The sequence below is a fragment of the Poecilia formosa genome, unplaced genomic scaffold (genome assembly GCF_000485575.1).
Source record: "Poecilia formosa unplaced genomic scaffold, Poecilia_formosa-5.1.2 Scaffold69, whole genome shotgun sequence".
NCBI lineage: Eukaryota > Metazoa > Chordata > Actinopteri > Cyprinodontiformes > Poeciliidae > Poecilia > Poecilia formosa.
The window spans coordinates 1,265,730-1,290,686 of NW_006800008.1; the positions used below are offsets into that span (position 1 = coordinate 1,265,730).

General features: G+C 40.1%; 1 protein-coding gene across 1 annotated transcript in view; it reads right to left on the reverse strand.

Annotated features, from left to right (window-relative positions):
* Nucleotides 1-639: 639 nt before the first annotated feature.
* ptn (pleiotrophin) overlaps nt 640-24,957 on the reverse strand; it is a 41,368-nt gene continuing 17,050 nt past the window's right edge. Inside the window, exons 2-5 of the mRNA XM_007555263.2 lie at nt 13,877-13,971; nt 12,993-13,166; nt 8,228-8,389; nt 640-1,458 (exon numbers count right to left, since the gene is read on the reverse strand). Of these exons, the coding sequence (XP_007555325.1) occupies nt 1,403-1,458; nt 8,228-8,389; nt 12,993-13,166; nt 13,877-13,970 (486 nt within the window). The 5' untranslated portion in view covers nt 13,971 and the 3' untranslated portion in view covers nt 640-1,402. The remainder of the gene's footprint in view (nt 1,459-8,227; nt 8,390-12,992; nt 13,167-13,876; nt 13,972-24,957) is intronic.

Here is a 24,957-nt window from a genome sequence, read left to right on the forward strand (position 1 = left end):
CAGCATGACGTTGCCACCACCATGCTTCACAGTGGGAGTTTGAGTTAACCTGTGCACACATTACATTTTACAGGCATATCTTATCTGACCAAATATCATAATGCATAACAAGCTCTTCAGATAAGTTAAGATTAAATCCGTATGCATTCCTTATGAGGTTCTAATTTGAAAGTTACTTTATAAAGATGCAATGCCGTTGCTGTTTCTCCGGTTTTTTTTGTTTTTTTTTAACATAAGCAGCAATTATACATTCAGGACTGAGCTAACAGTGTACATTTCCCACATGTTCTCTGTTGGATTTAGGCCCAGACTTTGACTTGGCCGCTCCGACACATCGACATGCTTCAATCAAAAACGTTTCATTTTAGCTCCATCCTGACATTCAGGCTCGTCGTGCTGCCGGGACGTTGGACCTCCATCTCCATCTGAAGTCCTTCACAGCCTCTGACAGGTTTTTATTTTCCAGTGTTGCATGTATGCTACACCAGCCATCTTCTCCATGATGCTGCCACTACCGTACATTACAGTGGGGACGGAATGAAGCGTTAATCTCAACTGATCTCATCTGACAAGATGTGATTTTGAGTTTAAATAAAATCTGGGTGAAATATGCTTGTTTTGAGATGTTTATTTTTTTTCTTTGCATTATATTGACAGAGGTGACATCAGGAAGTTTAAATGCTTTTGGTATTTTTTTTTCTCTACATTTTATTCACTTTTTTTTTATATCGGAAAGGTACCAGGAAGCAAAGGAAATGATAACCTCAAGCAGTCACAATATATTGAGGAGAGAGTTAATAATGTATGTAAATTAAGGTACAACAGAGGAAAAATACATTTTGTACGCTCACAGTGAAGCTTTTAGACTAAATTATAAATGGAGATTTACCACAGACTGAAAACTTTCAGTTAAATTGGGATTGCTAAAAATTGAAAAAGCAGATTTATTTTTTATTACATCTCAAATTAATTAGGTGAAAATGTTTGAGGACTTTCTTTAACAAACTGCCTCATTAGAGCACAGGCCAAAGTTTTTTTCAAATTAGAGTTGGGATGTGGAACAGTAAAACAAATTGTGGGCAATTTGTACTTCAGAAACTAATCCGAGAGATAACATAATTAGGCACAAGCACTAGTAAACAAATCATCTCATTATCCGTCCCTAGCACATCGTATTATGTCTACTACAGCAATATACATGATGATTCTTATTGGGTGCTAGAAAAAAGAAAAAAAAGTACAATATGGCTCTAAAATTCATGTTTTTACTGGTTTCATCAAAACTACAGAGTGTCCTAAAGTCAGCCTACAGTACAGATAACCAGGAAGCAGGTTGGGGTGGGGCGCTGGTCGTCTTCCCACAGTCTGCTTCCACTTTTCTGGCATGAAATAAAAACAAATCTCAGTCCATTGGGGTGCGCTCTCGCTTCTTCCCTTCCTTCTTTTGCTTCTTTGCATCTGCAAGAAAGGACAAACAGAGTAAATATAGTTATAGTCCTTCCCCATAACGGCTTCACCGCCAGAGGTGACACCTTTGAAATGAGGAAAAATCCTATTGTCTCCATGAAGAGGAGCCGCGCTCCGTCTCTGATCGTAACAACCGTACAGGTTTTAATCAGCTAGTTTGCCTCTGTGAATGTTTTGTACTGTGACCCACTTTACACTGATGAGACGGATCTGCTGGGTTTATGTAAAACAGGTTTAGTGTTGAGTGGCACCTGGCAGCCATGTCTTTTCCTTTGTGAGCTCTGCGTGTAAGCAGACAGCGACGTTACCTTTAAGTTTATTACTTCATGAAGTTTCTTGCATGTCAAATAGTCTCTTGTTTTATTCCAATTTCTAAAGATTAGTTTATCTAGAGGCAGGTGATTTTATTACTAGAGAAATATAAAAAGGTACACGTAAAAAGTTTAAGTCCGATCTCAAGAAACGCAGACATTTTATGAAACATTTATAAAAGGACGTGCATTAAAAATAAATCCACTTTTTTTTTTGTTTTCTGGTTCTCATCTCATGCAACAAAAATATCTGGCTGCAGCACAACGGATTTACCACATCAGTAAAATTCAATAAAACATTACAAACATTGTTGAGAGGTGCTTGAAGACTCTTCTGGGGTTTTTTTTTTATGTTAGTGGCACAAATAAAAGAATAAAAATGATCAAAAAATATGTGTAGTTCAACTGATTTAATCCTTTAAACAAGTTGGCATTTTTATCAGCAAACTCAAAGAGTTTTATTTTGGAAAACAAAAGGCAGAAACAAAACTTTTCTATGTATTTCTGAGAAATAAGAACCCACCAATTGGAAGGCTAACATTTTCTACTGCAACGTTAAGGAAGGACTGGTGTCTGTGACCAGTAGCTACACTCTGGACCAATCATCAGGCAACAACAGACCACCACAAATAGGACCAACAGCTATAAAGACCCCTATGGGGATTTAAACAGGTGAGAGAACAAAGGCAGAACATGCAAACTCTATGCAGGAAGGCCTGAGCTAGCACTATGTAGCACTCTGGGAACTCAGGACCTTCTTGCTGCGAGGAAACGGCGATAACTGTGCTACCGCGCAGCATCGTGGAAATTACTTCTGCATCCTCTCCCCTCTTCCTCCTCCCACCGGGAAGAAGGGCATCTTCACACCAGAAGGTGCGCACTCGCTCTGGACGAACATGCAAATAAGCAACGGGAAACTTGTTCAATTAAGGGCGAGTCGTAAATCACGTCGAACTGTTTATTTTCTTTTTCCCCAAGCGCTCGTGTCACCCGTGAGAAGTGAGATGGTGAGTAATATTGCCCGCGTTCTGGACCGGCACTGCAACAGAGCGTCGCTTTGCAAACTGAACGCAGCAAGAAAGTCAAGCGCAGAGACAAAGCAAATGAACTTTTTTTTTTATAAAACCACTGCCGTTCTGCAGTTGGAGATCTGGACATGACTTTAGGTCGTCTTCTTCAGTAACTGTCATGGCGTCTCTGGGGCCGTCTCTCCTAACACAGGGGTCATCGGATTTCTGTCGTGAAGCTTTTGGTGTCAAGACCGCCGTGTTAATGCTGTTCGATCTACTTCAGAGACATCCGAAGTCATTCCCGGGTCGGTGTGCTGGACGTTTCAGTGGTTTCTATGGTTCTGGTTCATTAGCAGTTCCCTGGAAAACTTGATGATGATTTAAATGGCTGAGAAGTTCCTGCTGTCAAAGTTTGAAGTGGCTTATAAAACATGGAGAACACCGCAGCTTCACACCACTGCCCTTTTGAATTCCTTCACCTTAATATTAAAATGTATTTTCTGTTTTTACAATGATTAATCCTTAAATCGCATCTTCCCTCTTTAACACTTTTTACCAAACCTAGCACAAACCACTGGCAGATGAGTGAAATGCCAAATGAGTCACTGTGCAGCACCTTCATTAAGGTCTTTTTAAACTTCCAACTAGCAGTGGAATAAATTGAGCGGATCTAATTAATGAGTTTCAATCTCTAATGAAAGAAGATGATGTATGGAATCGTCTGGAAACATGGTGGTAATATAGAAATACTTAAACCCTAAATTAATGTTCATATGCAGGGATTATGTTGAAAGGACACCTCCACACCTCGCAAATCCTTTAATAACATGCTGGCAGGCAGTTTGGAGCTGCAGCAACTTATGCTCCATCAGTGAGATGTGAGCGGCGCTGCCTCCACCTTTTAACATTCTCGCCGCGCGTCGCTCAGAAAATCTCCAGGAAATCTTTTCTTTTCGGCTGCCAGCTTTCCGCGGGGAGCAGAATTTAGATGCACAAGGTGCTCTCGAGCATGCAAATACTGAAATTGCTACGGCGCCCCGTTTGATTGCTTGCTTTAATTTGTTGGAATGTTTTCCGTCCCTTTCTCCCCCCCATGCCGACCCCTCCTCTCGTTTTTTGTGTCAGCATATTCTGCTCCCCGGAGAGGGAAAGGATTCGCTCTCACACGTCGTTCTCTCCGCTCCATGTGAGATAGGGACTCTCACTCAGGAGGCTCGAGTGCATTCTGCCACATTTGCAAGTCGGATGTCACAGCATCTCTTTGCTTTTCGAACGCAGTGGGAGTCAAGATGGTGTTACTTTTTACAGCTCAAACATGTCCGGAGCCAGACGCTTTCCTCCTGCCGTTTCAGAAAGACAGAAGTAAAAACCGGACGTCGTTTGCTTGAACATTTACTGTAGGCTAGGATTCAGTCTTTTTCAGGAATATCTTGTAAAGTTCTTTTTAAAATCTTGATTCGTTTTGACTGGACTGATAGAAATGCCTCCAGAAATCGTCAAGCGAGTGAAATTACTGACAACTTGGATTCTGTGCTTCTTTACTCTCGTCTTTCCAAATCCTCTCAAGGCTAAAATGTTGTCTTTGCACCTCTTTCTTCCACTTAACTTTCCTTGACTCAACAACCTGAACCCCCTGTTTTAACTGAAATCGATTCATTTTCAATATTTTAATTTGCAAAGCTAAAATGATGGGGACATTAAATGTCCGTTCTCATCCGTTGGTCATTTCGTTTCCTGGTTGAAGTGCTAAAAGGGATCTATTTAAGATAACAGACACATGCTGTAGCTGCAGTTGCCGTATTTCATGTTGATCACCACTGGGCTGTCACAGTGAGGCAGGAGATTAGAGCTAAACCCAGGGACCAGTGCCAAATATAATTAAAGGCCAATTTAGTTGGTTTATTAATGTAAAGTGATAACATTTGAGCCTGAACTTTGCCTTAACAGGAGCTTTATTTCCCCCCAGTGGTTCCTTGGCTCTGTGACTGGAACATCACATCTATTCGTTACAATAAAAATGTTAAAAAAAATGTTTTCTGAATTTGGATAGTTAAACTTGAGCTTTTTCCCCCTCTTGGCAGTTTCCAGGGCCATGGCTCGCTACCTTCTGTAACCAGGTGCTCTGTAAGCAGTCATACAACGTGCATTGGCTGTGGAAGCATGTTTTTGACTTTTCAAGTCTGAACACCACCTGCTTATTCAGAAGGAGGCACAAGTGTGCTCTGCACAATTTTTAAAGATTGCCATATTTATCCAAAGACTTTTGTTAAATTCAAAAACCAAATCTGGGGTCCAAATGTTCCCCCCCTGCTCCATGCTGCGCGCTCTCCTGTTCAGCTCAATGAAGAGAGATTTCTTCAGGAACTCGTGTCTCATTTCTGTCCGTGTCTGCTCTTTGTTTTGCTCCATGTGGTCTCTCTTTCGCCTGGAAAGGACAGGAAAGATACGCAACTCTGGGTCTCGTACGACTCCGGTGGGACTCTCAAGCGTATCCTCCTTTGGGGTGTGCAAATGACAAATTTGCCTCCTTTCGCAGAGACCCGCTGCCATCTCCAAACCTCAACGTTGATGCTCGGAATCGCTGGTTTTCACAGAAGATCTGTCCGGCTGCGGGAAGCCAAACATTTAATTTACTTTTTCTGATCCCACTGCTGAAGATTACATTTGTAATATCGTCACACTCTCTTTATTTTGAACCAAGTAGCCTTTCCGCTTCCCATGGCTTATCTTCCAACAGACAGTTACGAGAAATCACCCTTCCTGCAGACAGCTTCCCACCGACTGCATCTCTTCGTCTGGACCTCTGTCGTCCCTGCTTTGCTTCTCCTTTCACCTCAGCTCTCACACCTCTAAGATTGTCACTTTGCATCCAGGCAGTCGGCCCTTGCGAGAAGTGATGTAAACAGGTGGACCTGGAGTGTAACACAAACTCAAACTCAGTCTGATCTTCAGTCACACTTACAGAAAGGTTTACCTTTTCTTTTAAGTCCCAGTGCATCCTGGTTTGACTCTTACAAAGTCAAACCATGATTCTACAAGCTGCTTAATCAATGGGCGTACTTAGTTTTGTTTTTTCACCGACACTTTATCAGGCTAAAGTTTGCCATATGTTGTATTTTTATGAAAAGAAAAAGGGAAATTACACAGATGGCACATAGGTCAAATTTCCTTAAAAGCTTCTCAAACAACATGACCATAAAACCCAACTCAACCCAAACAGGACAGACGTTAAACGGTCCAGAGCTCTGCAAACCGCCACAGAGGATTTCACACCACCTCGGGTTTGAAATGAGCCTCCCTGATTGTGGTTATTTGATGAAGCGACAGTAAGGTTAGGCAAACTCTTTGTGCAAACTCTGTGTCAGCTGCTGAGCGTGATAAACGCGGCTTATTGCCATTGGCAACATTTCCAGACTCATGATAATTCTGTTTAGACAATGGGGAATTGGCAGTGGCTAATTTACATCCTTTTTTGCAGAATTTACAAGCAGCTCTGACCCACAGTGAATCCATTGCTTCTTGCCAGCTTCATACCAGACAGTAACGTATCCTACGAGTGTTCACATGATTGCATTTTTACCCATTAGGTCAATACTTGTTGCTACTGAAGTTTTTTTGATTACTCTCCATTTACCACAGAAAATCACAAGTAGAAACTCACTTTGTTCCAGAGTTCAGTGAGTTTGACATGGCTGAGGAAAGCTAAAAGCCTGTAATTACAGCTGAATAGTGAGTTAACTATCTCAGTCCGGGTTTAATCCTGTCACTCAAAGCTTCAGCTTCACAGTAAAGTAGGAGGATTTCCTTCTGCGTGACGGGGAATTGAATGTGAATGCAAATCACACATGACATTGCCTGAGATTAAATCATTTGCAAGGGTTTGTTGGATTTAGCAAAGATGCAATCAGCGCACGATGTCTGAGGAGACAAGGCGAGAATCCACTGAACTCGCACAGTAATTATCAGGAGAGACGGTGGAAGTTCAGTCCTGATGCAAGTCGATACATATTCTGATGCACAATCATTCTAATTAAAAAGAAATCCAGGAATCTTTTGACCAACGTGCGACGAGCAAAACAAAACCTCGTCATCGGCAGCCGCTGCTCAGCACTTTGGTAGAAGAAAGAGAGAAAAACAAACGGTAAACCCACTGAGCTAACATTTAAAATATAGTTATGTATTATAAGTCAAAGGAGCTTCAGTCTCCTTTGTTCTTTTCTGAAGTGTTGCTCAAAGTAACAGTGATGTAACACTGTGGTAAACACGGAACAGGCTCATATTTTTTAATGTGTTGTTGACAAAAATATAGAGGAGGAAAACATTTTCACAAGAAAAACAACTAAAGTTTCAACATTGCATTTGTTTATTGAAGTCCACAGATTTTAAACAACTTCCAAATGATCCGTTTGCTGATTTAACACTTTTTGATAAAATTAATAAATGTGATTTAAGAAACAGATTCTAGTTCAGATACTGGGTTTTCACTCTTTTTTTAAAAAAAAAAAAAAAAAAAGGTGCAAATTTGCTTTATTTGCAGAGCAATCTTTTTCAAGTTGACAACCTGTGGCGCTTCTAGACCAAATTTACAAGCAGGGGCCCGGGGCCCCACTTATTTTCTCTCATGAGCGCATAGGAAAAAAGAACAAACAAAAAAGTGAACCAATAATAAAAAAAGTACCCTGCCAGAGCTGCAGGTTGCAGACCTCTGATCTAACTGATGAAAACTCAATAGAGTTGAAGCTAAAAGTGCAACAACTCCATTTTTAATTAGAACCGTGAAGCTAAAACTGAAATTGACCCATGGGATTATGGTTACAGTTCCAGCTCAAATAATCACAAGAGATTGATGTAGTGTCATCTCTTCAGTACAGAGGCTATAAGTCGGGTCAGGACAGATCCTACAGGGACACTGGCCCCAGTTGGCCCCCATCCAGGACCGCTCATGTTGACAACTGATGCTACCAACACTGATCCATTTAAAAAGTAGCATGGTAAGCTTTCAGAAGTTCATTCTAATTGTGTTAGCTCTTGATCAGCTCTCAATAAAACAGACCCATAATTATCCAGCTCTGGACAATCAGATAGTCCTCCATACTTTTCCTACTTGTACAGAATGCCTGTAAATTTATATCACTAGAAACTGAAAACCTGCAAGATGCTATAGAAGAAATGCAAATAAAAGCTAATCTTGCACAGTTTGATTCATCGTTTTGCTAAGTCAGCCTGCTGCAAAAGCTGCTTCATTACATTCATTTAGATTCCACCCAAGCTTTGTTTTTGCTTTTGAAGCTCAGCAGTTAAACTAATTTTCTTTTCTGCCAGAGACAGACATTTGTTCCACATGATTTCTGGGAATCATCATAGCTTCTGACAGGCTTGTCGTGTCCAGCGAGGGCTCCCGTTTTATCCGGCAATCATTTCTTCGCTTCCACAGCTTACCTTGCAGCTTGGGCTTGGAAATTTTCCCGCATGGCTTGGTTGCCGTGACGGTGGCAGAGCAGGTCGCATCCATGAGCGCTCGCTTCAGTACCCCGGTCCTGTTCTTCTTCCCCGTCGCCAGGTCACACTCCCCCCAGTCCTGGAACTCGTACTTGCATTCCCCTGAAGCAAACGCAGGAATCAGATCTCAGCATTTCAAAGAGCAAATAAAAGGAGAGAATCTTGTAAAAAATAAAATGAATTTGACTGGAAGAACCTCTCAGAGCTCATGGATTTGTGTTTAATGGCTGCTTGATGAGTAACTGGTTCAGGTGGAGCTCTTCTCGACAACAGAAGATGATTCTCAGTGCAGAAGCAGACGGGACCTCTGCGTTTTGATCTTACATTTGCTATATGATGAAACCTAACAACAGATGGATGTAATCAAAAGCAACCTGGAGAAATAACACAGAAACAACCTATAGCTACATATGTAGAGAAAACCTCTTCATATGAAAGCAATTAAAGATGCAAGATTGCTTCTGAAAACGCCATTAGCTGCTGGTGTGTGCTGTAAAAGTGGGCTTACAGAGGATGTGTGTGTGTGTGTGTGTACATAAGTGTTTGTGTTCTATAAGGCCAAGCTTCTCATCTCTCCTCTTGCATTATTTTGCTGCCAGTCCGGCCAGGCTCCCTGGAGGCTGTGACACTCATTCGTCAGCTTCCTCTCACATGAAAGGCCGTGTCACCGCAGCCGAGATCCCAGAGTGCTCATCAGAGCTGGGGGGGGAGGAGAGGCGAGGCAGCGCAGGGCAGGAGAGCAGAGAGAGGGAGTGACAGGGCCATTGTTGCAGGAATCCAACAGGGACTTCCTGAGCAACCAACTTTGAAAGCCGTGTTCCCCTCGCAACCATGATTTATGCCAGAGACAGACAGAGATATCCCACTTGTAGCGGATTTATCGGGAAGCTGTGCTACATTTCGAAGGGCCACATGCAGCATGCCGGGTTGCAAAGGTATTCACACACCTTTAACTTTTTGACTTTTTTTTTTTAAGTAGTGCATAAATGTGCGCCGAGAGGGAAACTGTAAATTGTTTCATTTTCGTTTAGACGCCCCCCGCCGTTCGTCTGGGTTTGTCTCCACACGCTTCGCACATCTCGACACAGAAGTGTTTCTTCCTATTTTATTTATTAATATTTTTGCATAATATCAGTTAGATTGCAAGACAACTGTCTCTGGAGTTATCAGTTTTCAAGTCCTGGTCTAGATTCTCAAATTCAATTAGCTCTGGACTTTCACAGAGAACAAAATAAAACATGAATGGAAAACAGAATAATTTATCTACTGTCATTTTACGACGTCCTTCCAAATCTCAAGTCTTTTAGATCTCCTAAAAGCTTTCTCTAACTCTGAACAGCTTCCCTGTCTCTGCTGATGAAAATCCTCCCCACAGCATGACGCTGCCACCACCAGTGTCACCGTAGAGACAGGGTGGAGGCAGCGTCATAATTATGGTCTCTTCTTGTGGTGGTGACAGGATCATGCTCAGTTTCTAAGAAAGGAAATCAAAAATACTTTACACCCTTTTTGTATCACTTAAATCAAAGACTGCTATTTCTGCATGTAAGCTTCATAACTGGCTGTTCAGAAATGAATCAAAGGTTTGGAAATTATTAAATATGATTAGTTGAGTATTCTTGTTGTACTGTATAGTTCTTTATTTTACCTTCATAAGTGTAAGATATGAATGTAAATGTTTTTCTACAATTTTCTGACAAGTACTTTATCATTTCTGTTGTGGCAGAGAGTTTAAATCAGAGAGAAATAAACCTTTCTCTGTAGCAAGACATTGTTTCTGTCGTTACGCAACTGTTTAGCTTCGCTGATCTTACCTCAAATTAAAAATAATTCCATCGTCTTTTTTAACTATTAAATATCATAAAAAAGTTCAATTGAAGTCTATGAATGAATGTTTATGTGTACATAATTACATTAATTGGGGTTATGAAGTTTGTGTCCACTTTATATTAAAAGATATCTTAAATAAATAGAAACCAGGAATGTCATTAGGTTTAAACTTTTAAGCTTCACAGAGTGGCTGCGGTGCATTGTGGGAGCGTTCAGAGTGTTTGTGACCTCCGTCAGTCCGTCAGTCGTCCCCGAGGCGCCTGACTCCTTATTTTGGGTTCACTTAGTGAAAACGATGACTCTGCAGAATTATTCGCAGCTACCTCTTTTGACTTTATGCTGTGTTGTACTTTTAAAAAACTTTAAATGTCAATTAAAGCTGGAAAATAAAAACGGCTGCCATACAGCATGCAGTAAAAAAAGGCAATAAAATCTGTAATAAAAGAAAAGCAAAAACATTAAAGTGGAAATTTATTACAAATAGGCTTGTTTTAAATGGTAAATATGTTGATTAAAACTGACAAAGTCAATAAAACTGATTATGTTGTTGCTGCTGCTCCTTTGTAAACAACTTTTCTTCCAAGTTAGAATAAAAAAAATAAAAAAAAACGCCTTCGTATTGGAGTGATTTTGACAAAAGGTAAATGCCAGTGGCCTGACAGCTGGTCAGTATCTCCAAAAACTGCAGGTTAAACTGCAGTTTTGTCAGACAGGTTAAAGAAAAGTTGTTTTTTTCAGAAATTATTTGGCTTTTCATTCTGTCGTATCCGGTTATTTGTGCAGAAGAATTTAAACTGACTAGTGTTAGTCTTAAAAGGCCAAAGCCCATCTGAAATGAGACTTTCCCAGGGCTTCATTCATCTAGCAACCACCACCCCTTGAAGGCACAATAAAAATAAATTATTATGGTTTAAAACTTTCGCTCTCTGAAGAGAATAATTTGCTTAGCAGTGCAGAATCTAAATGCTGCTGCAGGCTGCACTGCGAAATTGCAGACTCCAAATGTATTTTTTTGTGCAAGCAGACCTGGAGTGTTGTGGTATATCAGAGTAAGCAGTGATGGTTCTGAATGTGTGCGGCGTTAACATTATGGGAAATCCTGATCCTGCAGGCGCTTCCAGTTCAGGACGGGTTGTTTTAAAAGAATCCGTTCCAGGTCAGGATGCCGCCATGTTGACTGGCCTTCCAGCTGGTTCTCATCACATATGTTCCAGTAACTGCAGCATCTTTACCACAAACATGGGAATGTTGATCTATTTCCATTTAATCTTCTCTAGCAACCTTCCTCTGAAGTCTGGATCTATGTAACTTAGTGCTATCCTTTCAAAACTTTTGCTTTTCATCATTCCTGATGGTTTGCTTCCAAAGCCTTTCAGGTTTTAACTTGGGAACAAAAGTCTCCCAGGTTTTGTCACCGTTAGAGATTTCAGCTTCACAGATCTCACACTGTGATCTCCCTCGGTGCAAGAACAATGTGTTGGACAACTTCCGCTGTTTAGATAAGCTAGAAATATGAAAAGGCGAGTGAATGTGCCTTCCACAGCGGCGACACTTGTGGATTGTCAAAATTTGTCCAGAGATTTATGGACCTGCCAAACCCCATTCATGGTGGTTCCATTTACACAAGGTAAAAACAATGCCTGCTACTCTGCTGTGCTGGTAATGACGATGTTGGATGGTTATTTCCATGACAATGCATCATATTCTCAGCAGACATTGCTGTTGTACCTCTAATTAGCTAGCTTATGCATTCCTGTTCTGAAAATGAGGCCATTGTTTGTCTGAATGACACGTAACAATGGATTATGATGGGGAGTGGAGCAACAAATGGAAATCATGTACTTGTACAAGGGTGGGATTCTCTGGGTATGTTAGTCAATAACTAAAATATGATGAATATTAAGCTGCGGGTATTTTGTTTCACAATTTCTAGATTTGATGTTAACGTGAGTAAACTAATGAGGAAATGAGCCTTTAAAAGAAAAATTCTTATGTTTTGCTTTTTTTATTTTCCCAGAATAAAATTCCATCGAAAAACAAAAAATCCCTCAAGGCCAAAGTATTAGTATTGTTAATGCTAAACAATGTCAAGATAACAGGAGATGAATATTATTATTATTATTTAACAGACGTGAACAACACCCAGTGAATAGGTGCATGTAGGACAACAAGTGCTCCAGCAAACAGCAGGAACTGAGGAAGAGGAAGTTTATAAAAGCCGTGGAGGTAATTAGAAAAACTACAACCAGCTGAGTCTAATCAACAAGATGGCTGCAGCTGAGTGAGAGGCAAAAAAAATGACAAATGAACGACATCATGAACAAAAGGGGATCTAATATACAAAAAGGAGTAAAGAAAAAACAGACACAATACAAAAAGTAAATATCAAAAACAAAATAGAAACAAAACCAAATGGAACCAAACGCAAATTTCATACAAACTCTAGTATAATTCTCAGTGAAGCATTTTTAAATTTATATTTTACTTTAACTAAGTTGATCCAAATTTCCCAAAGGGAGTCTATGACTTTTACGATTTTCCCAGCCTGTCAGAACATATTCTGTTCTATAACGGTAAATATTATAAAGTCTAAAAAACTGCTGGGACTGTAAATTCATTTCTTTGCTCAGAAATCTTAATAGATTTGGATCCACTGTCCACGTTGTGACAGCAGAATTGTCACCAATTACTTTTGTAAAAGCAATTATTTCTCAACAAAGAACTGAATAAATGTACGCAAAGTAATAACTGCATTTTTCTAGACGTATTAGCGCGAGACAACATTTCTGCAATTCAAGATTGATCTATTTTAGCGCTTTGCCACTGATGCTAACAAAACTGTCCACATCTCTGGACTCAAGAAGAGATATTTCACCTCCAAACTTCTTCTTCCAGTTGCAGGGGATCTTGCAGCGCTGGGTCTTGATGGTCTGCTTGCAGTCGGTTCCCGTGCGCGTCCCTTCCCTGGTGCCCAGGCCGCAGTCACCCTCGTTGGCGACGCACACGCTCCACTGCCAATCCCCACAGTCAGATTTGCGCTCCTTCCTTCCTGTTCGGATAACAGACGTTGGAGACGCAGATGTGCTAAAAGCTGAGAAGCTTCTCGTCTGAATTATTTTGTGGTTCGGTGCGACAACACAGGAGAAAATCAGATTCGAGTCTCGTTTATAGTTTTAAAGTAAGTAGTTTTTAAATTGTATATTTTTGTCCATGTCTCTTCCAAACAGGTGCAAAAATTTCAACTTTTATTGTGTGTATTAGAAAAATATATTCTTTGACTTTTTTATTTTTTATTTTACAAAAAGTAATCCAAGATTGAAGTTCTCCTTTTTGTTCATCTATAACTTTCTTCTTACATCAATGTTTTTAATGCTTACATTTTAAAATGAAAATAAAAACAACATTAATTTCCTCTGTCTGCTGTATTTTTGTAATTGCTTCAGGTCTTTGCACTAATTTCCAATGCAAATAAACTTTTCCCCTCCAATTTAAACCAGCTTAAATTTATTTCCTTTACCCAGGAGGAACATTTCAGACTTATTTTCTCTTTGTTGCAAATCACAGTTTATTCTAAACTTTCACAAGAGACCAATTACTTCAACCTAAAACTTTTTTGGGATTTTATTTATTTATTTTTTTTTTAAGTTGTGCCCTGGTAAATTAATCACCCAGAAAGTGGAAGTCCTGCATGTGTATTTCTTAATTTGGTCCAAATTGCTTCGTTATATCACAAGTGCGCTGACAGGTTGCAGTAATCACCTTGTTTTTCCGCTTTCCCTCCTTCGGCTGCCATCACCGTCAGCACCAGGAGCGCCAGCACGGCCACCTGCGTCCACAGCTTCTGTCCAGTCATTCTTGAAAACAGACACATGAAAAGTATTGTTAACAGCCTCCCCAAAGAGACAAACATGGACTTTAAAAGGTCGATGTTTTGGGGGAACATGGAGGTGAGCAAGAGTCGTCCAAAGTCTTTAGAGAGCCGAGGAAAGCCTGGAGCGTTTCCAGCTCCTCCGTCTTATCTGGAGCCACTGTGCCGGCCTCCAACATCAACGTTTTGATTGTCAGCACAGCAGTCGCAATGACAGTCACACGTGTGTGTGTGTGTGTGTGTGTGTGTGTGTCGATCTGAGCTTGTCACTGTCACATAAAGCCATCACTCCGGTCCCATTTAAAACCTCCGCCTGCCCTCAGGCTACATGGAATGCAAGAGTTTAAAACCTGCTTGAAGCTTTGGATTGTATCGGTTTTAATCGGGTGATGTTGGAGGCCCGGTGGTCAGCACCACTGCCTTACAGCAGGACTGGTTCTGCAGGGGCATAAGATGCTCTCTCCACGTACCTGGGCTCCTCTCACAGCCCAGAAACACAACGGCTAAGCTAACCTGTTAGCGAAGTGGAAACATTTCACACAGACATGAACATTAATAGTGTTTTACTTTTTGTTTTTCATCCTAGCTGAAGAGTTCAAACATGCATTTCAACAAATGCATGTTTGAACTCTTAATAATTTTTATTTATTTCGGTTCAAACTAGGCATGAATGTATTTCCAGATTTTCTATTGATGTTCCACTGATTGGTCAATAGGTGGCAGTATATAGCATGACTTATGGATGGCAATATAACTTCTTATGCAAATAAAAACAATAATGAACTATTTTGAGTACCAGAACCAAAAACATGTTAGGTCTTTGTACAACTAATTCAAACTGAAGATGTGTTGATAAGGAATATTCAGCTCACAGAAATACACTTCACTTCCCTCACTGACAAAATGATATTCTGGTCTGATCACAAGCGTCAGGTCAAGTTTCTAACCACAGCATTTTTTAAACTGATTGGCAAATCAGTTTAAAAAAAACAAACAAAAAAACTCAGAAAACTCTCAATCCTTGTTCCTCCTACTGCTGTCAGTCACTTACAGAATCACTTGCAGAATCGCCTCTCATGCCACGTAGGTTATCTTGCTGTTTAAAAGAATATGAGCTTTCTGACATTTAAGATGATTTCTATTGTGAAAGAGACTTCAGAGACATTAGAGGCTTCAAAAGATTTCAGTTTGTGGCAGAGTTTCAACCTCCTGCACCTAAACATACAGCGAAATCTACTGTGCAATGCTTTAGATCGAAATATATTTCATGTGTTAGAATGGCCCAGTCAAAGCTCAGACTTAGATTTTTATCAGAAATCTTTAGCTAAGACTTCACAAATGCCATCTGTGCAGTCTGACTGAGTTTCAGGTGTTTTGCAAAGAAAAATGAGACAAAATGCAGCTCTGCAGAGGCACAACCATTAATCACTTCCATAATTTACATTATAACAGGAGTGCGAATTATTGTTGTTGAAAGTTTAAGATATGGTACATTCAACATGTATATTCCTCTACCAATAATCAAACCTAAAGACTTGCCCGTTTTGGGCTTATTAGATGCAACAAAGTGCAAAGTAGCCGTGAGGTTTACGAATGTCGGGAGATTTCACAGCTCCGGCGTCCAGAAGGCTCGCTGACCCGTTCTGCTTTGGCTCCAGGAAAGATTCTACTGCCACGGCGATGACGACAGAACCAGAGACGTCGAGGAAAAAGCAGAACGCGTTTGGATTTATGTCCCCTTGATATCCATCCCCTCCAAAGTGCAGCCAGGATTACTCGTTTACAATCCGTCAATTAAGGAATCAGAATTGCAAACTGCAGTAAACTTTACCTTTTCTTGATTCTTCTGCTGACTTTGAGAACGCCAGGAAGCTGCTGAACGGGACTGCCAAAAAGAATCTGCTGCCTCTGTAAGCACTGCCCTTTCCTTTTTCCTTATTTGTTCTTTTCTTAGTAAGATTCTCCGGCAGACAGGGCTCTCTGAGAGGGAGACAGCATGGGACTCGGGCAATTACCAAGAGTCTGACACCAAAAATGCTCTTTTCCTTTCATGTTCTCGTAGAACAGTTGAGCCTTGCAGGGAAATAATGTGCATTTGTCATTTTTAATCTGTCAAGAGCCGGGTCTCGGTCCTCTGTGATTTCATTCTAGCACTCTGAATAGACATTTGACTTTTTGTTTCAAAGATTTAGTCTGACTACGCATATATTTAAACCTCAAATTCAATTACTGCCAGTTCTTTAAGCACACCTTCTTATTAGAGCTCAGGAAACTCATATTGCTTTGTAAGGTGTCGCCGGTACTTTTTCTGCTCCTGAAAAGCCATTTGAATCCTCCGCATGATGGAATTTATTCTTTTCTATTTTTGGCAGCTCGCAGGAAAATCCAGCTTTGATTAAATACTCAGGCTCTGTCTCCTGCTTTTACTTTAACATTGACTGTGACATAGTCCAAATCGCTCTTCTTCATGAGCAACAAAAAATAAAAAAAACTCCGGTGGAAAGAAGCATATACAATGACTTCTAAGAGTTTCATATAGAAAATCCAATAAAGGCCTCCAGATAAGGATCCGCTTCTATGAAAAAGGAATTTAGTCTTTCAGAAGATAAGAAAGCTTTTTCTCAGTTAGTCACAAGCAGAGCGAGAGGGTGGAGAGCAGAGGAGGAACAGTAAGGGACGACAAATGATGACTTTAAATGAAAACAGTGAGTTCTGCATATTTCCGCTGCGGCTGGAGAGTCACATGGTCTCCTTCTCCGTCAGGTCAGTAAACTAAGACAGCTTTTCTAAAGCATTTAACAAAGTTGGTGTTGGGATCACGCATTGTGCTGAAATGTGTCGTCACTCTGTGTCTGATTTTAATGTCAAAGAGCTGTTTGGTTTCTGACGACAGGCTGAAAAGCCTCTCAGAAAGGAAAAAGCCAAGAAACCAAACTGTGTACAGAGGGACCCATAAGATACTTCCTGTAAACTACACAAAATTATGTTTTTAATAGTAAACAAAATCAAATTATGATTGATGCTGAATGCTACCCAAAAGAGGAAGAGGAATTTGTTTATTCTGAAAACCATAAATAAATACCCAAGACGTTTTCCTGATTTATAGCTGGAAGTTTGTTTTTTTTTATTTTGTCCAGAGTTTCAGCCGAGATTCTGATCCAAATCATAACTCGCTAAGATATCCTAATGACCTGCCTAAGTAGCATGACACAAGATAACCACACTCATTAATCACGACTAAGCTTTCAGCGGATCCCAAAAAATATAGGAAATTGCTGCAGCTGAAGGTGTAGCAAAGCGAAACACTCATAAGTAAATGTCACTGAGTTTCCTGAAGATTGCAGGAAGAGAGAAAACTTTGGGAGTTTGTGTTTTTAGTCAACCTTTTGTTCAGAAAGATAAGACGCTCTGTATTCAGGTGTATATATATTACACACCACGATGGTCTGAGGCAGATCAAAGCAAAAACCCAAAGCTCATTAAAGGAAGCACTGATAGCGTGATTCCTGGGGATGTTCTGATCACAATCTGTCGCAAAATAAATTGCAAAAACTAAAAAAAAAAGGAAAGAAAAACAAAATGTTGCCTCTCCTGCTTACTCTGGAAGTGCCACAGTCTGAAACCTAATAAATAGTGTTTACATGCCACAAGCACCGGAGGCTGAGACATTAGTTTTGTGCTGTTCATCTGTGGCCAATCGACTGGACTTGCAGAAGAAAAAGCACACTTACACATCTGAGTTATACGCTCCCTCTGCAGAGGCTCATTCTTCTTTTTCTTTCTTTTCTTGCCTTTTGAAGCTAATCTGAAATCATTTTCATGAGGCTTTCAGAACAACAGAGCTCTAAATTACAGGAGGTGGATTTTGGCTCCCATTGCAAAAATCTTAACCATATTTTGTCATTTTAGTGACTTCAGGTCAAAACTGAGACGACCATGAAAGAAAACTCTTAATAATAATAATAATAATAATAATAATAATAATAATAATAATAATAATAATAGACACGGTGATGCATTCAAGCAGAAAATTATTAATCGGCAATGACAACTTTCTCTGACACTATATTTCAGTTATTTTTATTGTATATGGATTGGTCAGGATGCTAATAAGTATTGTTATTAATAAACATATTTCTGCTTAATTTCAGGAAATAACCTGAAAGAAGATGAACAGATGAGTTAGCCCTCACTTTTCTCTGTTTAATTTAAGCACAGACAATTAAGAAGAAGCCAATACTGTCACATATCAATGACAAAACAAATAAATAAAATAAATCTCCATGAAACACTCTGCCAATCTAAAGCGCTGCTTTCAGCAGAAACTGTTAGATATGCCGTTAAAAACGGATTTTCTTTTGCACATACACTGTAAATACGTCACATAATGCATGTTTTTCCCCCTCAGTTTCCGATATCAAAATCAAATCAAACAACTTTTCATGTTTCAGTTAAAAACTGAAAACATTGCAGTTTATCAAATGCAAGAAGATTGACAATAGTTTAAGTAAAATTTAAAGTTTGATCGAGTTTCCTCCTGACAGGTCGGTCGTGAGTCTGGTTTGCAGACGCACATATTTTCAGCTGTACCCACAAATTTTCTGTGGGACTGAAAAACATTGACTTTGTTACCCTTAAAGCAATTCCTACTTAATCTGACATCAACTTCTTCATTACGTTTTTATAGCATTTGTAATTTCGTTGATGGGGGACAGTTTCTTGGCTCCATGAACTGACCAATCAGAAAAAAACAAGCCTTCTCACAGGGAAAGGAACTGAACAGCTATATGGGGAAGTTGCACAAAGAAGTCATAAAAATGGATTTTACTGAACTGTGACTAGCGTAAAGCTACTTTAATGAAATCCCAGGATAAAAATATAAAGATGTACATGAGAAATGATACTTGATGAATCAGTTACATGACCCAATAAAAAGGGAGAGAGCTGTTAGCTGCATCAGCTGAGAGAAAAATATATTTTAACTATCATTCCACTACGTCCTCTGGTTTTGGGTTCTTTAATTGAATCCATTGAGCTCTCAGATTAGAATCGGATCATGAAATAAAAAATGCAACCCTCTCTGATGTGTCATGGCCGTAAGCTGACATCTCTGAGGCTGAATGAGGGAGTTTTCTTATTTGTGGTGGTTTGAGTCACTACTTTTGGGCTTTGTCATTTTTGGATTGTGTATTTTATTTTATGTTTGTCCTGTAACTTTGCCTCCACAGGCTTGGTTTAATGTTGTTTTATTCAGTATTTTTGGCTCATTCTTAGGAAATACGCATTGCTGTGGTTTCCTGCGTTATTTTGCTCTTTGATATTGAAAGTAAACTGTTTATTAAAACTTATCTCGTATGAATACAAATACAATATTCATGTATGCATTTAATATTTCTGTGTAGCAGATAAATTATGCATATTTTAATTTCATGCTAAACTTCAGAACATGTAATTTCTAAAACCAAGACCACCATCTCTGTTTGGCTTCAGTCAAGTAATAAAAGCTCTGTCTCTATGCATGGTATTTGTTCCATCTCTCCTACATGCACATAGTAAACAGTACAGAAAAAAAGGTTTCGATTTAATCTGACAAGTATGAAATGATTTGTTTTGTGCCCTTTACTCCCATAAACCTGAATAAAATCCTGCAACACCGATTTACTTCAAAAACCGCCAAATTAGTAAAGGAGCCGATCTGTGGAGGGATTCAACGATCCAAAGTAAAAAGCTGCAAAGGAAAAGTTTAGGTCAATGTACATTTTTGAGTTAAAATGCTCAAGTTCAGACTCCTGGCAACTATTCAGGACTTTGTGATAGTGTTACATAGAATCCCATTAAGAAACATTAAAGTTGATCGTCATAATGGGAAAAATGGAAATGTTTCAAGGGGAAAAAACATACTTTTTTATCAGGCAGCACTTCTCCACTGACAGAGATGAGAACTTCCATTAATAAGACATTAAGATATTAATAGCATACAGCTCAACAACAAACCTACATTAAGAATAAACCAACTGCACCAATGTGTATTTTGCAAAACGTGCGCAGAAAATAAAAAAAACTAAGCAAGCTGCAAACACAACATCTGAAACTGCTGCACTGAGCATTTCTCCTCCATCGGCATTTCCATCTCCTCAGCTTCCAGCAATATTTTGCTTTCCACTTGAGAATACAATAACAACAAAAAAGCCTTATTTAACTCCAACACATTCAGCCCACTTTTAAAACTGAGCAATGCTGTGTTTATGAAGACCAAAATCACCAGCTGGTCCCGACTTAGGAACTAATTAACTTAGAAAGCAGAACTGGTTGGAACAAGTTTTCTGTTTGCTCCTTTGTAAGCTGTGCATATGGCGAACAACCTACAGGATCGGCACCATCACTGCTCTGAAATCTGCTAAGATCCAGCTTGAAAAGAACGCCCTCAGCCACCGGGCCTCTTCACTGCAACAGCTGTGTGGATGCAGCGCAACAATGTAATGTTAGACATTATTAGCAATGCCTGAATCAGCTGAAGAGACAACCATCAGTAGAGACTGAAACGTCTCTGTTGCACTGCAGAAAGCAAAGTCGTCGTTCCAAAACTGACCAGAATCAAAATTCGGTGATCATTTGATCGTTGCTCGTCAAAGTGTCTTCTCTGGTCCATTTTCAACGTTGCTTTAGGGAACATGGAAGACGACAAGAGGGACAACTCAAGAGCCAAAGTCTTCAAAATGAACCAGGACTCCGATCGTACACTGATCTGATTCAGGCTACGTTATGACTCAGGAGACGATAATTGACTGAAGAGTTGAAGAAAGAAAAAGCGTAATACATGAGTCACCTGCCAACTCCCAGTTCTGACGCATCGATAAAACTGATAAAACAGGCCAGATTCTTTTTATTTAGCACAATAAATAAATCATCCCAAATGATCAGTGACGGGCTTCAAGAAATGCTGCAAAAGCTCATAAAATCTTTTGTTTATGACTAATCTAATGTTTTTTATTAAGAAATCCTGAATGGTGGATCTCAACACTAGTTCCTAACTTTAGGTAACTGATGTGCTGATCATATTTTATCCCTGCCAGGCAAATCTTTATGACTTGTTGTCAGGCTTTAAAGCGTTTAAATGGATAACAGGAGAGGAGAAAATATTCACATTCTCTTTGGGAACTCAAGAACGTCAACAATGTGAATGTGTCCATGTCAGGTTTAATTATCTTGAGCATTAAAACATGCAACTGTTTTAGATCTTAAATATAAATATTCACAAAAACACTCCATAGTAGATTTTTACAAACCATTTGTTTGACAATCCAATAGATCTAGTGAAATGAAAGCATTTCACTTGAAAACGGCATAGATGTATAGATGTTTCAGTTGCTAGGTATACCTGGCCAGTAATTGTCCATCCATCCATTGTCTTTAAGTTGTGTGTAACCTGGAGTGCTTCCTAAAAAGTCACCGTTAAGAGGATTACCCGAGACGCTCCGGCTCATCCTGAGGATCCCAAGGTGTCAGAATATTCAGCACGGGTGACATCCAGAGGTCACCATGATCAGAGACTCAAACCATTTAGCTTGTTCCTTTGGATGCAGAGGAGCCACAGTTCTCCTCCAAACGCATCCTGGACGATAAAGCTTATCTGTGAAGCTTCAGCCAGACTACCAGCTTCACGGTAACAGAGATTGCAGCGCCTGCATTACGGCGGACAAGATTCCCGTCCATTCGTCCACTTCTCACTCAATCCTAGGATGACTGAGAGCAAAGATCCAGGATACTGGAGGTAAATGTCCGACCAGGGGGGGCCGCTCTACGTTTTCTGGTGTGATTTTTGTGAACTAGATGAATATAAACTTCCATCCCCTTCCAGAATGAGTAACATGCATTTTATTTTGTCTCCTACTTTAACAATCAATTAATCGACCAACTTATTTGCTAATTGCTCTAAAATTCTCCACTCTCGTTTTCTAAAACATTCTTATTCGCCACTTAGGAATCTAAATGCAAACACTGAAATAAACAAGTTTAATATAAAATGTTTGTTATAGCAGTGTTTAGTGCGCAACAATTCAGCCATAGCAACGGAAAAAGATAAATAACAGATTTGATGTGTGTGCTGTAAGAAGGATCTTAATTTGCTGAATAAACTGAAGGATTCTCTCGATTGTCACATGGAAAATGACGCTTACCTAAGAATCCTCACGATCAGAAGATGGATTAGTTAGTAAGAGGCACAACAGAAATGTTGGTGTGGCTTTTATTGAAGTTGCTGCTGAAAAACAAAGGTGTCTGGATTGACACGGGAGTTGATTGTTTTCTCCTCGACAGGTAATTAAGCCAAACAATATTGATTCAATTTGTAGCAAGCTGGTGGTTGACATTTGAGATGGTTGTTATCTCCAAGCCGACTGCTAAATGTGATAATTGTTTTTTGTTTTTTTTTGTATGTTAGTGTTGCCGTGGCTCATTAAAATGTCAACTGGACAAGCATTTATCTTCTTTTGCGAGGATTTTTCGACCTTTAGAGAGTGATGATTAAATTAATGTGGATAATATGGGAAGGGGGAAGAAGAAAAGTTATTTCTTTGGATGGCGATGATTTGAAAAATAAACAAAATGAAAAGAAATCATTCATGCTAACTCATGTTTTTCTGCGGTTCGTTGTTTATCTTCATTTACAAAGACGACAGCAGTAAGTTCTCGGGGAAAAGTCAGGCAGAAACATCGCTGTGACTCAGAAGAAGAAAGTAAAACGTCTCGTACAGCAGCAGCAGGCACACTAATGAGACTTATTCACCTGTTTTTTCTGCCTGAGCACTTTCTGAACAGAGCCAGCTCAGATGAAACGAGAAGAGTATCGACGACAGAAACGTGGAGGGGCTTTTGAAAGAAGCAGAGACGCAAATAAACAAAACAAAAAAAACAGGAAAAAAGAGCAAAATAAAAAATATAAAGGGCTGTATGCAGAGGCACAGGGCAGAAATATAAATAACCGTAATCATGCAAGAGAAAGCAAAGAAATCGCCGCCGAGTCCAATAACGCCTCCAGGCTTCATAATGACTGTCATTGAAGGAAACCGTTTCCTCTTGGGGCCGAGGGATTCCTTAATTGAGGCGCAGCACCGTTTCTCATGTGTTTAGGTGCAGATGATTAGAGCAAAATGCCAGACATTTCTGACTTGTGTTTTGTAAAGGTCAGACAGTGAGGAGGGGGTGGAGAGGCTCCCTGCTATCGCTCAGAACAGGCCCTGAGGAGCCCCCAGGGAGCCACGCTCCAGAACAAAAACACCATGTGTGGCACGCTGCGTGTGTGTGTGTGTTGAAGAAGGCCAGGTCCTGAGAACAGAGCTAAGTTTTAACAGCAGTGCTGGGCCTGCATAATGATGAAAACATAATAATAAGGGCGAAAAGCAGTCGGTCTGTGAGAGCATCGGAGCTGAAACGGCTCAAATTGAAGAGTTGGGTTTAAGCATGAATGCCTCCGTTTCACTGATCACATCATCCGAACCTCCAAACATCCACTTGTTTGTTTATCCTCACGCTCATCTCAACGCGACTTTTTGTTCCCAGCTCTACTTTAAACTTGGTCTAATTTGGCAGTGTGAACGCCATATCATGCAGTTGAAACAAAAGTTTATTTAGACCCACTTCTTTTTGTTTCAAGTCTGGTAAAAATACCAGAAACAATTTCCGTTTGCTAAATGCCACAATCTTTATCAAAGATTTATTTAATAATGTCTTCAGATTCAGAAGTTTACATACCTTCCCTCAGTATTTAGCATTGCCTTTAAGCTATGTGATGTTTAAGATTTCCTTACAAAAACTTCTCTAACTGGGTCTAACCTCTACTCGGCTACATTCGTGACCTCTGACCCGTTTTTGTTTTGTTTTTTTGTCGATGCTGCCACAACGTTTCACCATGGAGACGGTGTTTAACGTTAGCAGCTGTGCATGCAGGGCCTTGGTCTGGTCTGATCAGAGCACTCTTTATTTTCCATCACAGAAAATGTCCATGAAATGCACTGAAAAAGAAATGAGTACATATGTGACTGTAATCTGAAAAAAACATTCAATGAGTGCTTCACTGGAAATACAGGGCATCGAGATGATTAAGTAAAGATGATAAAAACTTGTTAGCCATGCATTGGTGGTTTCCGTTACTGCTGCTTCGATTGGCTCCATGCACATCATGCACCAAGGGCCGCTGTCCGAATGTTGTGAGTTACAATTTCTGGAACTAATTTTTTAAAAAAATGCTAATATTCCTCCACTATTCTTCCTCAAGGAAAATTATTCATTGTGCAATCAACACACCTCAGTTGGAGATCCTTTAAAAAAAACAACAGGATTCAGTCACAATCAACACATGAAATTCAAAAGCTACTCACAAGCTTATACCCTCTGCACACATGATGCTGCATGGAGGGTGAGAAAGACAGAAAGTTTGACGATTTTAGATAACTGACATAAATGTGCCTATTTTCATCCCATCTATTAATCTGCATTCCTCTCAGTGAAGACAGCCACAGAGAGACACCTGTGCACCGCCTCGCTCCAGGGGACGCCTTATCACCGCTCTTTGTCCTCTTCCCGCCCTCCGCCCCGTCTCCCTCACCCATTTGGATGCTTTTTGTTTTGCTAGAAATAGCCAGGCTTGCTCCCTTCAGATGCTGGCAGGATGGCTGGTGGACCTGTGCAGCCTTGATCCCCCCTGGCAGCGCGCTGACAGCCCAGGAACAGAACTCCATCCCACTCTTTTCCTAAAGCCCCCTCGCTGTTAGCATCAACAGTCGCCACCCCCGTCTCTCCTCTCTCCTGCCTGCTCTCCAAAGGCGCCAATTTAGAGGCGTCTGTTTAATTGAGTGGGCAACGTTTATCCTTAAGTGTATGTGTGCACGTTCCTCCCAGGAACCGACTGAAAGCACCTTGAATCACTTGTTCATTAAAGAATGCTGGATGAGAAAGCTTTTTCACACGGCGTGGG